Here is a 17680-nt window from a genome sequence, read left to right as displayed (position 1 = left end):
GCTGAGAAAGCATTTGACACAATTCAACACCCCTTCATGATCAAAGTCCTGGAAAGAATAGGAATTCAAGGGCCATACCTAAACATAGTAAAAGCCATATACAGCAAACCAGTAGCTAATATTAAACTAAATGGAGAGAAACTTGAAGCAATCCCACTAAAATCAGGAAATACACAAGGCTGCCCACTCTCTCCCTACTCATTCAATATAGTTCTTGAAGATCTAGCCAGAGCAATCAGACAAAAAAAGGAGATCAAGGGGATACAGATTGGAAAAGAATTAGTCAAAATATCACTATTTGCAGATGATATAATTGTATATTTAAGTGATCCCAAAAGTTCCACCAGACAACTACTAAACCTGATAAACACCTTCAGCAAAGTGGCTGGGTATAAAATTAACTCAAATAAATCAGTAGCCTTGCTCTACACAAAAGAGAAACAAGCCGAGAAAGAAATTAGGGAAACGACACCCTTCATAATAGTCCCAAATAATATAAAATACTTCGGTGTGACTTTAACCAAGCAAGGAAAAGATCTGTACAATAAGAACTTCAAGCCCCTGAAGAAAGAAATTGAAGAAGACCTCAGAAGATGGAAAGATCTCCCATGCTCGTGGATTGGCAGGATTAACATAGTAAAAATGGCCATTTTACCAAAAGCGATCTACAGATTCAATGCAATCCCCATCAAAATACCAATCCGATTCTTCATAGAGTTAGACAGAACAATTTGCAAATTCATCTGGAATAACAAAAAACCCAGGATAGCTAAAACTATCCTCAACAATAAAAGGACTTCTGGGGGAATCACTACCCCTGAACTCAAGCAGTATTACAGAGCAATAGTGATAAAAACTGCATGGTATTGGTATAGAGACAGACAGATAGACCAGTGGAATAGAATTGAAGACCCAGAAATGAACACACCTATGGTCACTTGATTTTTGACAAAGGAGTCAAAACCATTCAATGGAAAAAAGATAGCATTTTCAGCAAATGGTGCTGGTTCAACTGAAGGTCAGCATGTAGAAGAATGCAAATCGATCCATGCTTATCACCCTGTACAAAGCTTAAGTCCAAGTAGATCAAGGACCTCCACATCAAACCAGATACACTCAAACTAATAGAAGAAAAGGTGGGGAAGCATCTCGAACACATGGGCACTGGAGAAAATTTCGTGAACAAAACACCAATGGCCTATGCTCTAAGATCAAGAATCAACAAATGGGATCTCATAAAACTGCAAAGCTTCTGTAAGGCAAAGGACACTGATGTTAGGACAAAATGGCAACCAACAGATTGTGGAAAGATCTTTACCAATCCTACAACAGATAGAGGGCTTATATCCAAAATATACAAAGAACTCAAGAAGTTAGACTGCAGGGAGACAAATAACCCTATTAAAAAATGGGGTTCACCCGCGGATCCCGGCCCGCAGCAGCTCTCTGCTCCCAAACCCCGTGGGAGAGAGACCTCACCGCCTGATCAGGTGGGCACTCCTGAGGCTGCAGAGTGGAGGAGACCACCAACACTGCCCACCCCTGCCCACATCCCTGGCCCAAGAGGCAACTGTATAAGGCCTCTGGGTTCCCGTAGGGGAGGGCCCAGGAGCAGCAGGACCCCTGCGCCTGAGACACCGCCGGAACCTGAAGGAAACAGACCGGATAAACAGTTCTCTGCACCCAGATCCCGTGGGAGGGAGAGCTAAACCTTCAGAGAGGCGGACACGCCTGGGAAACCAGAAGAGACTGCACTCTGTGCACATCCAGACGCCAGAGGAAAACACCAAACGCCATCTGGAACCCTGGTGCACGGAGGCTCCCGGAAAGAGCGGCGCAGATCTTCCCGGTTGCTGCCGCCGCGGAGAGGACTTAGGCAGTACCCCACGAGCAAACTTGAGCCTTGGAACTGCAGGTAGGACCAACTTTTCCCCTGCAAGAAACCTGCCTGGTGAACTCAAGACACAGGCCCACAGGAACAGCTGAAGACCTGTAGAGAGGAAAAACTACACGCCCGAAAGCAGAACACTCTGTCCCCATAACTGGCTGAAAGAAAACAGGAAAACAGGTCTACAGCACTCCTGACACACAGGCTTATAGGACAGTCTAGCCACGGTCAGAAATAGCAGAACAAAGTAACACTAGAGATAATCTGATGGCGAGAGGCAAGCGCAGGAACCCAAGCAACAGAAACCAAGACTACATGGCATCATCGGAGCCCAATTCTCCCACCAAAGCAAACACGGAATAGCCAAACACACCAGAAAAGCAAGATCTAGTTTCAAAATCATATTTGATCATGATGCTGGAGGACTTCAAGAAAGACATAAAGAACTCCCTTAGAGAACAAGTAGAAGCCTACAGAGAGGAATCGCAAAAATCCCTGAAAGAATTCCAGGAAAACACAATCAAACAGTTGAAGGAATTAAAAATGGAAACAGAAGCAATCAAGAAAGAACACATGGAAACAACCCTGGACATAGAAAATCAAAAGAAAAGACAAGGAGCTGTAGATACAAGCCTCACCAACAGAATACAAGAGATGGAAGAGAGAATCTCGGGAGCAGAAGATTCCATAGAAATCATTGACTCAACTGTCAAAGATAATGTAAAGCGGAAAAAGCTACTGGTCCAAAACATACAGGAAATCCAGGACTCAATGAGAAGATCAAACCTAAGGATAATAGGTATAGAAGAGAGTGAAGACTCCCAGCTCAAAGGACCAGTAAATATCTTCAACAAAATCATAGAAGAAAACTTCCCTAACCTAAAAAAAGAGATACCCATAGGCATACAAGAAGCCTACAGAACTCCAAATAGATTGGACCAGAAAAGAAACACCTCCCGTCACATAATTGTCAAAACACCAAACGCACAAAATAAAGAAAGAATATTAAAAGCAGTAAGGGAAAAAGGTCAAGTAACATATAAAGGCAGACCTATCAGAATCACACCAGACTTTTCGCCAGAAACTATGAAGGCCAGAAGATCCTGGACAGATGTCATACAGCCCCTAAGAGAACACAAATGCCAGCCCAGGTTACTGTATCCTGCAAAACTCTCAATTAACATAGATGGAGAAACCAAGATATTCCATGACAAAACCAAATTTACACAATATCTTTCTACAAATCCAGCACTACAAAGGATAATAAAGGGTAAAGCCCAACATAAGGAGGCAAGCTATACCCTAGAAGAAGCAAGAAACTAATCGTCTTGGCAACAAAACAAAGAGAATGAAAGCACACAAACATAACCTCACATCCAAATATGAATATAACAGGAAGCAATAATCACTATTCCTTAATATCTCTCAACATCAATGGCCTCAACTCCCCAATAAAAAGAAATAGATTAACAAACTGGATACGCAATGAGGACCCTGCATTCTGCTGCCTACAGGAAACACACCTCAGAGACAAAGACAGACACTACCTCAGAGTGAAAGGCTGGAAAACAACTTTCCAAGCAAATGGTCAGAAGAAGCAAGCTGGAGTAGCCATTCTAATATCGAATAAAATCGATTTTCAACTAAAAGTCATCAAAAAAGATAAGGAAGGACACTTCATATTCATCAAAGGAAAAATCCACCAAGATGAACTCTCAATCCTCATCTTCGATTGGTTTATATACAAGTGTGCAATTTCTAGGCTTGAAAGTAAAATGATGCTATCTGGTGCTGGATAGAGGAGCCTTATTTTTTATTATGGCAGCTTGCTATTTTTGTAACATGGTGATTTGGTTGAACACAATAAAGTACAGTAGTAACTGATCTCCCCCTCTTCCTGGATGAGTGAGGAGATGATTAAATGTTGATGTCAGCATCCATGAGCATATTCAGATGAGCTTCTGCTTCTGTTGAAAAGGATGCTGTGTTTGATTGTGGTCCGAAGCTTTGAAGCACTACTTGGCATCTCCTTCCTTGGAGGTCTCACTGTTTAAACATAACAGATTTGATAGCTTGTTGGTAAGGTGAGGTCCAGCTTGTCTCCACTAGGTCATCTTCATGTGAATCCGGTGGTTATACGGTTTTGTTCTAGGGATATTTCATTTTTTTAATAACGGTTTTAGCTGACATTCATGGAGAGAATGAATCCTTAGAAGTGTGCCACTAGTGAAAGGAAATCCTGTCTAGAGTATGTTTCTTTACAAAGCTGTGTCACACCATCCTTTGGGCCCTCTGCTGGAAAAGTAGAATCAAGTCTCAAATAATGCCTTTTAAATTGTATCCTCTAGTATTATAGATGTAGGACAGTACTGTATCATACCTCTGTGGATGTAAAATAGCTTGTACCTGCTTTATGATACGTAGTAGTGACCGTGCTTTATCAGAGCTGTTTTTAATGATGTTGCTCAGAATGTTTTCTTTCCAGATGATGATTGAGAAGCTAATTTAAAAAAAAATGGTGCCAGGTACCACAAGAGTAACAGAACTGTGCTGTTTTCTCGGGTTTTGTTTTTTTACTTTTTTTTTTTTTAATGGAGTGTGCTGGATGTCTCTACAGTTTTGTTCAGATGACTGCAGAACCTGGAAAAGCTGTTGCTGCTGTTGATGCATAACACACTGCTATTATTGGTCTTTTTATATAAATATAAATATATATATACAGATATATAATTTGAATTTTTTGAAACTTTAGCTGTGCTGTCAACTTTCGAAAAAAGTATCCCCGTTTACTGTGTTGAGTTGGCACTGTACAGAAATTAACAGCCATATTGGTCTAGAAATGTTGAACTTAAGTTTTTTCCATTTGTACAGGGGTAACACACTGTATTAAATATGTAAGGTCTTATATACGTGGGTTTGATTACAAAAACTAATAAAGTATTCTCTAAATTAAAAAAAATGGGGTTCAGAGCTAAACAAAGAATTCATAGCTGAGGAATGCCAAATGGCTGAGAAACACCTAAAGAAATGTTCAACATCTTTAGTCATAAGGGAAATGCAAATCAAAACAACCCTGAGATTTCACCTCACACCAGTGAGAATGGCTAAGATCAAAAACTAAGGTGACAGCAAATGCTGGCGAGGATGTGGAGAAAGAGGAACACTCCTCCATTGTTGGTGGGATTGCAGACTGGTACAACCATTCTGGAAATCAGTCTGGAGGTTCCTCAGAAAATCGGACATTGAACCACCTGAGGACCCAGCTATACCTCTCTTGGGCATATACCCAAAAGATGCCCCAACATATAACAAAGACACCTGCTCTACTATGTTCATAGCAGCCTTATTTATAATAGCCAGAAATTGGAAAGAACCCAGATGTCCTTCAACAGAGGAAGGGATACAGAAAATGTGGTACATCTACACAATGGAATACTACTCAGCTATCAAAAACAATGACTTCATGAAATTCATAGGCAAATGGTTGGAACTGGAAAATATCATCCTGAGTGAGGTAACCCAATCACAGAATAACACACATGGTATGCACTCATTGATAAGTGGATATTAGCCCAAATGCTTGAATTACCCTAGATGCACAGAACACATAAAACTGAAGAGGGATGACCAAAATGTGAATGCTTCACTCCTTTAAAAGGGGAACAAGAAGGTTGGGGATTTAGCTCAGTGGTAGAGCGCTTGCCTAGCAACCGGAAGGCCCTGGGTTCGGTTCCCAGCTCTGGAAAAAAAAAAGGGGGGGGGGACAAGAATACCCTTAGCAGGGAATAGGGAGGCAAAGATTAAAACAGAGGCAGAAGGAACACTCATTCAGAGCCTGCCCCACATATGGCCCATACATATACAGCCACCCAATTAGATAAGATGGATGAAGCAAAGAAGTGCAGGCCCACAGGATGTAGATCGCTCCTGAGAGACACAGCCAGAATACAGCAAATACAGAGGCGAATGCCAGCAGCAAACCACTGAACTGAGAACCAGACCCCCATTGAAGGAATCAGAGAAAGGACTGGAAGAGCTTGAAGGTGCTCTAGACCCCATATGAACAACAATGCCAACCAACCAGAGCTTCCAGGGACTAAGCCACTACCCAAAGACTATACATGGACTGATCCTGGGCTCCAACCTCATAGGTAGCAATGAATAGCCTAGTAAGAGCACCAATGGAAGGGGAAGCCCTTGGTCCTGCCAAGACTGAACCCCCAGTGAGTGGGATTGTTGGGGGGAGGGTGGTAATGTGGGGAGGATAGGGAGGGGAAGCCCATATAGAAGGGGAGGGGGAGGGGTTAGGGGGATGTTGGCCAGGAAGGGGAATAACAATTGAAATGTAAATAAGAAATAGTCAAGTTAATAAAGATAAAAAAAAGAAAAAAAGAATGTCTTATCCAGTTATAGAAATAAGACCTTAAAATAGAAACAAAAACGAATATTATTTTTCTTAACTATCAGCCTTTCTTTATTTTCACAGTGATACAGAAATAGACAAATGAAACCATTTAGACAGAGTACCAGAAAACCCAAGAAAATCAGAGTTGGTATTTTCCAAGGCAATAGTTGTGCCTTGGAACCTAAAATGTGGGAAGATCTCTGGTAGCTTGCCAGTTGTGGAGAATTGGATTTGAGGTCAGAGTCCTTAATAATCCAGAAGTCTAATGATATGTACTATATCTTTAGAATGGGCCATCTGTGCAAGAGAAAGAGATGGTTCAGCCATTAAAGGCTGAACCACAAATATACGAGCAGGATGTCTACTCCAAAAGACAGAGGAAGAGTGACCTTAAAAAGTCCAGTATTTGCTAATTATTTTAACACATAGGTATAAGCTCAGCCATGGGGCAGAGGGATGAAAAATGCACGTAGTATATAATACAATGATGTACATAGTTGGTTTCTATCAAGACAATTTTTCTACAAAATACCGATTTAAGTGTGAAATACTCCCAGAAGCTATTCAAAATATTCAAAATGTGAAACCTTTTTTTCTTAAGCAAGGCCTTGCTACAGCCATCTCAAACTTTATTCTTTGCCTACTATTACACTTTAACTGTTAAGCCATACACTAAGTTCTCCAAACATATTTTTATTTAAATAAAGGAGGTTTTTTCTTCTACAGGTAATCCACAAAATCATACCAAATGAACTAACAGAAATCAAATAATTTGGGATCATTTTTGCAAATGCTCCATTAGATGTCCATGTTCCAAGCTTAAACAATGGCATCAGCTCTCATGACCTCAGGCAGTTCAGTTGAGGAAGAAAAGGAACAGACTGCGGGGACCCTCTGGAGGTTTGCTTCTTTGCAAATACAATTATCAAGAAATGAAACAGAACTATGTGTACTATACCTAGAAAGAACCCTCCCCAAAGAGGAGTATACGCACATGGAAATAGAAGAAAATATGAATTTAAAACTTTTCTCAAGCTTTCCCTAGTGTTGACTATCTCTGTATTCTGGAAAACACCATGAACCCTTTTTAATATTCTTAAAACCCTAAGCTCAATTTCCCCTTTACCTTGTCTGAATAAATCTTATAAACCATACATGTTTCCCAGTCATTATTCTGCTATAGCACTTTCCAGTGTCCATAATTAAGAGGTTAAAAAAAAAACTAGAACTAGAACAGTTTAGATGGGAAGGGCAGTTCGCAGATGGGGAGAGAACAGGTTGCCAGATTGGGTCAACAAACCCACGGTGTCTGAAAAATATGTAAGGAAATCTGACACTTGATAAGCCAATCCAAAAATATGATTATAGACTGGCTGGGGAGGTGGCCCAGTCAATAAAGTGCCTGCCTGCTCTGCACACATGAAGGCTGAAGCTCAGGTCACCAGCACATATGAGAAAGCTAGGCATAGTGGCATGTGTCTATATCTTTACCACCGGGGAAATGGGAAGATCTTTCCAGGCAGCCAGCTTTGACAATCTGTGAGTTTTGTGTTCAGTGAGATATCTTGTCTCAAAAAAAAAAAAAAAAAGGAGTTAAGGTGGAAAGTTGACAAGATGGCTTAGTAGGTAGAGGTGTTTGTGCATAGGCCTAAAGACCTGTGTTTGATTCCCAGAACCCATAACGTGGGAGAATTGTTTCAATTCTCCAAAGTGGCACTCTGGCCTCTACATGCATGCTGTGGCATGTGCATGAGAGCACACATGCATACCCCACAAACTGCTACACACACACACACACACACACACACACACACACACACACACACACACTATACTAACTACACTCCTAGATAAATAATTTTAAAAACAAGTTTAAACATGCAGGTATTTGCAAGACATAGATAAATCAAGCTAGCACTGCCCTAGAAGTTTCCTCCCCACTGGCCATGAGCATAGTACTGGGTGTTGTGCAGGCTGCTGGGAGAATTGCCATTAGCTGTCTTACTCAGCTGTGGGTCCTGTCAGCATCAATACTGACCAGCCAGGCAAGGTGAGTGCACTTGTATGATAATGGCAAGTCTGTTATTAGGTAACCACTCTCGGACTAGATTTGATGACCTCTCCATGAGAAGAAATTCATGTTTAAGACTGTAACCCACTCAGAGGCCTGTGGCTGGGGAGGTTCTAGACCCTACTAGAAGCTACTGTTGTTTTGCTACATGGAAATGATGAATGTATCAAGCTGCTTCATAAATAACCATGTTTGTGTTTGTATAATAGTGTTGCTGCTGGGTTTGGTAAGAGAAGCTTTTTGTTGTTATTGTTGTTATTGTTGTTGTTGTTGTTGTTGTTGTTAGTAATGATTCAGGTATACTCAAAATACTGAAAACAAATGACCATTGAATGCCTAACCAAAAGTAGGGCCTCACTAACACTCCTTTCAAGGCTTAGTGAACATTGAGGACGAAGTGGAGAGAATGTAAGAGCTGGAATGCCATCTTGGCTCGAAGTGACTACTGCACTCTCCACAGCTGTCACTAATCACACACCCATTTGTACAAAAGTGGACCAATCATCACTCTGTTATAAAAGGGGAGGAGCTCCTGGAATACCAGTCTTTAAGCAGATAATGGTTGATGGGGGAGGGAGAGTCATTTTATCCAGGGTTATAACCACTGGTAAGGCACTCATTTTCCTGTAAATAATCCCAATGAAACTCACAGGGTATACTGAAGATATGAAAGCAGAGGTGAGGCTATGAGAGAAAAGGAAGGGGAGGAGAGGGGAAGAGAGGAGCACAAGCAAGGTTAATGGGAGTAGGTTTATTAATATACACTGTGAACATGTATGAAGGAATCATAGTGAAACCCATTATTATGTGTAATACATATATGCTCGTAAAGCATTTAAAAAGGTTAAATTGAATGATAAAATTGCCATAACTTGATGATGATATACTTACTTGTGGGAAATTAGAAGGTTGAATATAAGCTACAAGAAACTTCACTAGTGGCTATTAGCCCAAATGCTTGAATTACCCTAGATGCCTAGAACAAATGAAACTCAAGACGGATGATCAAAATGTGAATGCTTCACTCCTTCTTTAAAAGGGGAATAAGAATACCCGTGGCAGGGAATAGAGAGGCAAAGATTAAAACAGACACAGAAGGAACACCCATTCAGAGCCTGCCCCACATGTGGCCCATACATATACAGCCATCCAATTAGACAAGATGGATGAAGCAAAGAAGTGCAGGCCGACAGGAGCCGGATGTAGACAGGAGCCGGATGTAGATCGCTCCTGAGAGACACAGCCAGAATACAGCAAATACAGAGGCGAATGCCAGCAGCAAACCACTGAACTGAGAATAGGACCCCTGTTGAAGGAATCAGAGAAAGAACTGGAAGAGCTTGGAGGGGCTCGAGACCCCATATGTACAACAATGCCAAGCAACCAGAGCTTCCAGGGACTAAGCCACTACCTAAAGACTATACATGGACTGACCCTGGACTCTGACCTCATAGGTAGCAATGAATATCCTAGTAAGAGCACCAGTGGAAGGGGAAGCCCTGGGTCCTGCTAAGACTGAACCCCCAGTGAACTAGATTGTTGGGGGGAGGGCGGCAATGGGGGGAGGGTGGGGAGGGGAACACCCATAAAGAAGGGGAGGGGGAGGGATTAGGGGGATGTTTGCCCAGAAACCGGGAAAGGGAATAACACTCAAAATGTATATAAGAAGTACTCAAGTTAATAAAAAAAAAAAAAAGAAACTTCACTAGTGAAATAAAAAGGAAGGGGGCTTTTATTATAAAAAGGAGAGGTCGGATATTTCTATTGAAAAACTTTTTAAAAATGCTCAAGCAATGAAAGTACTAGACAAGAAAAACAAAACAAGAAGAAAAGAAACCCCTTCCTTTCCATCAAATCCCTTGTACATCAGTCGTCTTCTCGTGTGACTACTGTTAGTTTTCTGCTTGTTTGCTTGTTTATTGCACAGTCTCCATCAGGCCACCCCTGCTTATCCAGGGAATTATATATTACAAATCACAATGTAATTCATTGTAAGAAATTGTGAAAATTCTAAGTCAAACTGAATATTCCATCATCTCACTAAAAGAACATCTTTGCTCCACCATGTTGGTTGCTCATAAGTGACTAATAGAAAAATCCTGTCTAACCTGAGGAAAGAGAAGTCTATATTCGACAGAACTAGAGAAAATTCTTTTCTATTATTTTAAGCTGAGTTATAAGAAATCATAGTCCACTCTCAGATGTGAGATCAGTCCCACTCGCAGAACCTGGGAGGAGCTGGTGAAGTGGAGCAGGCCATTAAAAACAGGAAAATGCAGAGATATCAACAAGCAATAAATACTGTACAGCAATGAGAGTGCCACTTACATTTTATCCAAGTATTTGTTCACATCCTCATCTTTTTCATAATCCTTGCATAGCTGGGCAACCAGAGCTCCATAGGTGAGCACAAAAAGGTCTTTGTTCTGTAGAGGAAATGTGTATAGTTTTGTTACAGGCAACTATGACAGTATATCGTATGCCATTTATTTTTGATCTGTGGGTTGGAATCACCCTCAGAGATTATCGGTTCACCTTTCCCACTCTTGCACTAGTCTTGCACTACTGTGACAATTTGTACTCTTGAGCTGTCACTTGCATTCCTGGGCCGGGAGAAGGGCTGAGAAGAGTATGTGCTCACATGAGAACATTGTCTTACACATTTGTAACTATTGCATTCTATGATGTGAATTTTAATGGGGGAAAAGTTTTTTTTTACTACTAATTTCTCATACAATTATTGTTTTCTGGAATAGCTTGTGCTTCGCACTGCCTGTTTTCTGTAGATAATGGATGAGGCTCACCATGACCCTGCATAGCCTTTTCTGAGTCTTAGATCTGCCAAGAAGGACTTCAGGATGAACCCAGCCACAGTAGCAAGTCAGCTGGAATTCTTTTTGCTTAAAGAAAAGAGGAGCATTTTAAAGTAGCTAAATATAAACAGTGGTTGCTTTTTCTTTATTAAAAAAAAAAGAACTCAGAATTGTGTTCCAATTTTTAGAATGAGTTATAAGCAAAAAGAAGTCCAGTAAGGCTTCATTTAGAAAATAAAAAAGAAAGAAAGAAAGAAAAGGAAAAAGAAAAGAAAGGAATCAGAAAAGAAAATTTGATCAACCCATTTTTAAAAGTCTATCTTGCTTCTACCGGGAAATAGTGCCCAGAAAAGGGACAGACGCCTGATGAGAACATGTCCCTCTGTCCATCCTACAGACTAAATGAAGGAACCCAGAGCACACAGCAACCTGCCAGCCATTGGGAGCCAGAAGAGCTCCTCCAACTCCATGTTCCAAGGGAGGAAGAAGAGGAAGGTCTTTGTTTTCATTCTATACAAAGAATTTGTCCAGAGGAGAGAGAAGAAATTGTGCCTCTTCTGTTTGTCATAGCCATGAGTCTCGGGTACTCTGTCTTCCATGGGATATACTAATATACCTTGAAACATATTTATTTCTTGAGTTTTAAGTACATGTCCAAAAAAAGGTCCATTTTTTTTCATCTTGCATCATGACAAGAGATTATGTTTTCCACTGCATATCTAGCATATCCATACTATATATATCCCAAGAAATATCAACAGGAATTTCTTTATAGTTTTTAAAACAATAAAATAAATCACTTTCGATGTATAAATATAAATCTAATATTATTTTCAGTGGTTTTGGATACACTAGTATAAAAATGTTTTAATTTGTTTGCACACATGTGCGTAGTGACTTAGGCACAATATGAATTATGTACTATATATTTTTGTCATTTGATAGATAGCAGACAAATTGTTCAAGAGCCCAGGGTGCCAGATGAAATATTTGTAGGCATTTCTGACTGTGGCACACACCAAGTTGTCAATGCAGCCTCGAGAGCAGAGGGACAAAATCACCTAATTACACTAAATTCCCACCAGTCCCTGAAATGATTAATACAGCATTAAACAGAACCCTAAGTTTTCCTACCTGTAATATTTGAATTATTGGTGCTAGGATGAAAGGTTTAAAAAACAAAACAAAACAAAACAAAACCAAAAACAAAAAACCCAAAAGTTTTGCTTCAAATTAAATGTACCCCACTCCACCTCCAAAGTCTTAGCAATAAGTGAATTTGGAAGTTATAAAAGGACAATAGCTCACGCCAAATACAAACACATTGAGTACCAGGCAATGTAGTTTTAATGATAGTTTTTGGATTCCTAGTGTTTTGATGATCTTTTCCTGTTCAATTTATACGTAATTGACTATACATTTTATTTGCCTCTTAATATAAGATGAAATATAAAGAATTGATCAATGGTCTCATATTTTATCTTAGAGGCAAAAGGATTATTTGATACCTTTTGATTTATTCAAGTCACCCACCAGCAAAGAATTCCCTAAAAATCTGTATAAAAACTGATTACTCTGCTACACTCTTAAGAGATGCTTGTAACAATTTCCAGAACAGTCATTTACCAAACACTATCTTTGCCTCACTGAAACCTTCTATTTGTAGTAGCATCACTTCGCCTAAACACACAAAACATCCTTCAAGAAAACATTTGCTGGGAGAGAGAAGCAAGGCTCTTTAACAAGAAGTCTTACTATTTTGTGATATTCTGGCCTTTTGTGTGCAGGACGAGACATCTCTCCTGGTGGGTGAGGAGATCTTCAGTGCCTTCCTTCCGTCTGTGACTTAGATGCACATCAGTAGTCCTCTCCGGTCTTTGTCTTAGCGAGGTCTTCCTTGCTTTGATGCAGGAGTGTGCTATGCTACCTTTGCTCTTTGCTGAATGGAAGAGAGAGAAAACTGTGAACAATGGCACTGTTGTATACCTCTGTAACCTGCTGCTGATCCAGGAACAGCCTCTCTTGTAATCCAGGCCCATAAAAACTCAGTGTGTGTGAAGTTCAACCCAAAGCACCCAAACACTAAAAATTCTTTAGCCCCAGGGAGTTGATGAGTGGTGTTTTGTTCTGGTGCCAAGGCATTGTTTTAAAATCAGGAACAGAAACCTTCACAATCCAAGACAGATTTAAATGTTAGCATTATTCACTTCTGTATTGATTTGTTCTATGAATCAGAGAGACGGGATCAGCAATCTTAGGCACTAAATCCTGAGTTTAAACCTGATCAACAAATGAGTTTCACATTGTCCCCAGAACAGTGCCTGCCCCCATCCTGTGTGTTCCAATATTCAAATATATTTAGAATCTTGTTTTTAAAAGAGAAATTTTCATAACAGCCATCAGCATTTTTAATGACTTATAAAGCAGATATTTTCTTACAGAGCTGTTGCGCGGAATGGGAGTTGTGCAGTTTAATAATGTATGATGATTCTGGCAGAGAGTGTAAGCCCTTAGCCCTTTTGATAGTTTCTAAGCTATTGGATGCTCTCTTTACTTATGCAAAGGTACAGATATTTAAAGTTTAAATAAGAAATCACATTGTGACAAATGCAGGGTGTGGGATTTCAAAGCTGTACCAGACATAGAAATAGAAGATTTAGTTGAGAAGGCACTTTTCCTCTGCTTACATCTGGAGACAATTAGTCCTATTGGTTCTGGAACACTCTTTCTACAAAGTGAAGACTGGCAAGCCCTTTGAAGAAGAATGTGGCACAGTTGAAAGAGTCTTGAATGGTGGACAAGGCTCCAATTCAGTTAAAGTTCTCCTGATTGCTGGCTGTGTGGCCATGGGCAAGCCACTTTATTGCTCTGTGGCTCAGTTTCCACATCTGTGAAATGGCAGTAGTAATACATACCTCACAGAATAATTTGACTATCAAAGAGATGACATAGACTATAAAACACATTGTAATGCACTACATAAGACTAATTACTGCAGGTTGTTCTTACAGATGGGTATATGGGATCAAATTTTATATTATGTGAAGTATTTCCATACTTGTTTATGTTCTAGGAAACCATCTGGAAAACTGACAGCATTTTGGGGGGGAGATTAATAACTTATATTTACAATTTCACAGCTTACAGTATGATTTTCACCATCGATAGTATTCTTTTTTTTTAAATTTATTTATTATATATAAGTACACTGTAGCTATCTTCAGACACACCAGAAGAGGGCATCAGATCTCATTACAGATGGTTATGAGCCATCATGTGGTTGCTAGGATTTGAACTCAGGACCTCTGGATGAGCAGTCAGTGCTCTTAACCGCTGAGCCATCTCTCCAGCCCATCGATAGTATTCTAATTCAACTAAGTCATTGAAGTAATCAGTGCAGTAACCACTGCCATTTTACAGGATAGGTATATAGAATAAAAAGACTAAAAAAGCTTTTCAAGCTCATCTGGATAGTAGGAAACAGAGCTACATTTGCAGATTCCAAACCACCCACATTTTATCTATTGTAGACATTCTAATGTAGTTGATAAAATGTAGAAGTAGATTCTAAACAAATATAAATGTGTAGTTGATAGCATGTTGCCAATTTGGCGGAAATTTGGGATTCAAGGTAAGAGATCCTGAGTGGAACAGGAAAAGTCTATGTGCTCGTAGAGGAGAAGGTAGCATTGTAGTAAAAAAACAATACAAAACCATGGCTATGTTGTGGTCATGTCAAAGCCACAACAGAGCTTCAAAGGTATCATGTGTGTTGGACTGGTGTACCAGACACTATCTGTGAAGGTCTGTGAGGCTCTGGTCTGGCCTGAGCATCCAAAGAGTTGTATTCTTCGAAGAGGATGGGGGAGTTAGTCTTCTGCAGCCACTGCTGATCTGGAGCAGCTTGACACTAGTTAGCAGGCCAGTTTGAGCAGGGAGGGGGAGTCAGATCTAGGGGAGATGCTGGGTCTCTTCCACAACTGCCTCTGCTCTGGAGACTTTGAGTCAGTGGCTAGAAGCCAAGGTTGGTGCTTTTGAGCAGGAAGTGACCAAGGTAGGTTTGAGCAGCTTCCAGCAGCAAAAGCTTTGAGAGAGATCTGTTCCTCCCCAAAGTGTTGTAGCTCTTTATGACAGATGCTCTCAGATGATCTTTGATGAACTAACTCTTGTGCTTTATGTTTTGTGGACATGATCTTATATACATTTTGGGGCAGTTGGGGTCTAAAAGAAGATGCTTTCTATAGTCTTAGCCTGAGATGTTAGGGATGCCTCATTTGCATGTGGAAGAATTTTGGGTACTACCCCTACATGACTGATTCTCACAGTCCACTCCATGGAATGTCCTGTCATGTGTTCCAGGATAGAAACCTGGTTAGAAGTAGATGAAACATCTACTATCAGGTATGAGGGTACCAGGGTTTCTGAATCCATTCAACCTTACCAAGTTTTCTGTCAGGGTCCACTGTTCCACAGATGGGTACCTTCAAAAGGTTCAGCCTAGCCTTTAATCCCAGTATTCAGGGGGCAGAGGCAGGCAAATCTTTATGAGTTCCTGGTCAGTCTGGTCTACAGAGTGAGTTCCAGGATAGCCAAAGATACATAAAGAAACCTTATGTCAATAAATCAAAAGAAAGAAAGAGAAGAGAGGAGAAAGGAAGAAAAAGAGAGAGAAAAGAAAGGAAAAAAGAAAGAGACAAAAAGAAAATGATGGTGCATCTTTCTTCCAAACTAACAAGGCTCTTTGCTGGACAACAGTCCACCTGATGGGACCCAGGACCTGAGGTGCACAATATACATTTTAGACAAACAGCTGTAGTCACTGTCATCTGGACACTAGTTTGCTATTTTTTTGGACTGTAAAACAGCCTCTTTCAATACTTCTTAACATCTATGTGTACCTTTTGTTTTCCAGAACCCCTCTTCGTGTGTAAAAAAATTCTTCTCCGAACAGAGAGCATAGTTTGATGCTTAGGAAGGCAAATGATTAACATTTGCCCTGGCACTAGAGTAGGGAAGAGAATTGTGACAAAATAATGCCCAAGTGTTGTGTTTCTACTTTTAGTAAAAATCATTAAGCTGGGTAGAATAGAATTTGGAGCTGGGATTAAGAGAAAGGAGTATCCTTTGATTACCCAGCTGTCAGTCATCACAAGTGTCTTAGATGACATCTCTACCCAGGTCCTTTGGGAGACAGCTGGGCAATTGAGTAAAGACTTGAGAAGATCCTAACAGAGTTACTCCCAGGAACCTAAGAACTTATACAGGGACCTGTTTCTCCTCCTCCTCCCCCTCCTCCCTCTCCCCCTCCCCTTCCCCTTCTTCTTCCTCCCCCTCCTCCTCCTTCCTCTCAAAGTAATGACTACAGAAATTCCTTATTTTTTGTGGGATTTTTAAAATTTGCATTTCAAATTTCCATCCATAAACCCCTATCCCATCCCCCTTTCTTCTATGAGGGTGCTCCCCCACCCACCCTTTCCTTCCTCCCCACACTGACATTCTCCTATATTGGGACATTGAGCCTTTGTAAGACCAAGGGCTTCTTCTCCCATTGGTGCCAAACAAGGCCATTCTCTACTACATATGCAGCTGGAGCCATAGGTCTGTCCATGTGTACTCTTTGGATGGTGGTTCAGTCACTGGGAGCTCTGGTTAGTTGGTATTGTTGTTCTTGGGAAGTTGCAAACCCCTCTAGCTCCTTAAATCTTTTCTCTAACTCCTCCAATGGGGACCCCATTCTCAGTTCAATGGTTGGCTGCGAGCATCCACCTCTGTATTGTCATGCCCTGGCAGAACCTCTCAGGAGATGGCTATATCAGGCTCCTGTTACCTTGCAATTCTTGGCATCAGCAATATTGTCTGGGTTTGGTGGCTGTATGTACATGGGCTGGATCCCTAGGTGGGGCAGTCTCTGGATAGCCTTTCCTTCAGTCTCTGCTCCAAACTTTGTCTTTGTATTTCCTCCTGTGAATATTTTCGTTTCCCCTTTTAAGAAGGACTAACGCATCTGCTCTTTGGTCATCCTTCTTCTTGAGCTTCATGTGGTCTGTGGATTGTATCTTGGGTAATTCGAGCTTTTGGGCTAATATCCATTCATCAGTGATGCATGCCATGTGTGTTTTTTGTGATTGGGTTACCTCACTCAGGATGATATTTTCTAGTTCCACCCATTTGCCTATGAATTTCATGAAGTCATTGTTTTTGATAGCTGAGTAGGTACTCCATTATGTAAATGCACCACATTTTCTGTATCCACACCTCTGTTGAGGGACATCTGGGTTTTCTCCAGCTTCTAGCTATTATAAATAAGGCTGCTATGAACATAGTAGAGCATGTCCTTATTATATGTTGTAGCTTTTTTGGGGTTTATGTCCAGGAGTGGTATAGCTGGGTCCTCAGGTAGTACTATGTCCAATTCTCTGAGGAACCTCCAGACAGATTTCCAGAGTGGTTGTACCAGCTTGCAATCCAACCAACAGTGGAGGAGCATTCCTCTTTCTCCACAT

The 17680-nt window shown here is 40.7% G+C and overlaps 1 protein-coding gene across 4 annotated transcripts in view; it reads right to left on the bottom strand.

Annotated features, from left to right (window-relative positions):
* Trappc3l (trafficking protein particle complex subunit 3L) overlaps positions 1 to 17680 on the bottom strand; it is a 115250-nt gene that overhangs the window by 62253 nt on the left and 35317 nt on the right. For all 4 annotated transcript variants that reach the window (XM_087596734.1, XM_087596735.1, NM_001432484.1 and 1 more), the window contains 2 exon segments: positions 12933 to 13116; positions 10693 to 10790 (listed from right to left, as the gene is read on the bottom strand). Coding sequence is in view for 1 of the 4 variants with exons in the window: in NM_001432484.1 (NP_001419413.1) it covers positions 10693 to 10790; positions 12933 to 12974 (140 nt within the window). In the remaining 3 variants the exon portion in view is untranslated.

The sequence above is a fragment of the Rattus norvegicus genome, chromosome 20 (genome assembly GCF_021556685.1).
Source record: "Rattus norvegicus strain SHRSP/BbbUtx chromosome 20, alternate assembly SHRSP_T2T, whole genome shotgun sequence".
Lineage (NCBI taxonomy): Eukaryota > Metazoa > Chordata > Mammalia > Rodentia > Muridae > Rattus > Rattus norvegicus.
The sequence above is the reverse complement of the archived record's forward strand: the minus strand, read 5'-3'. Positions and strand labels throughout refer to the sequence as shown.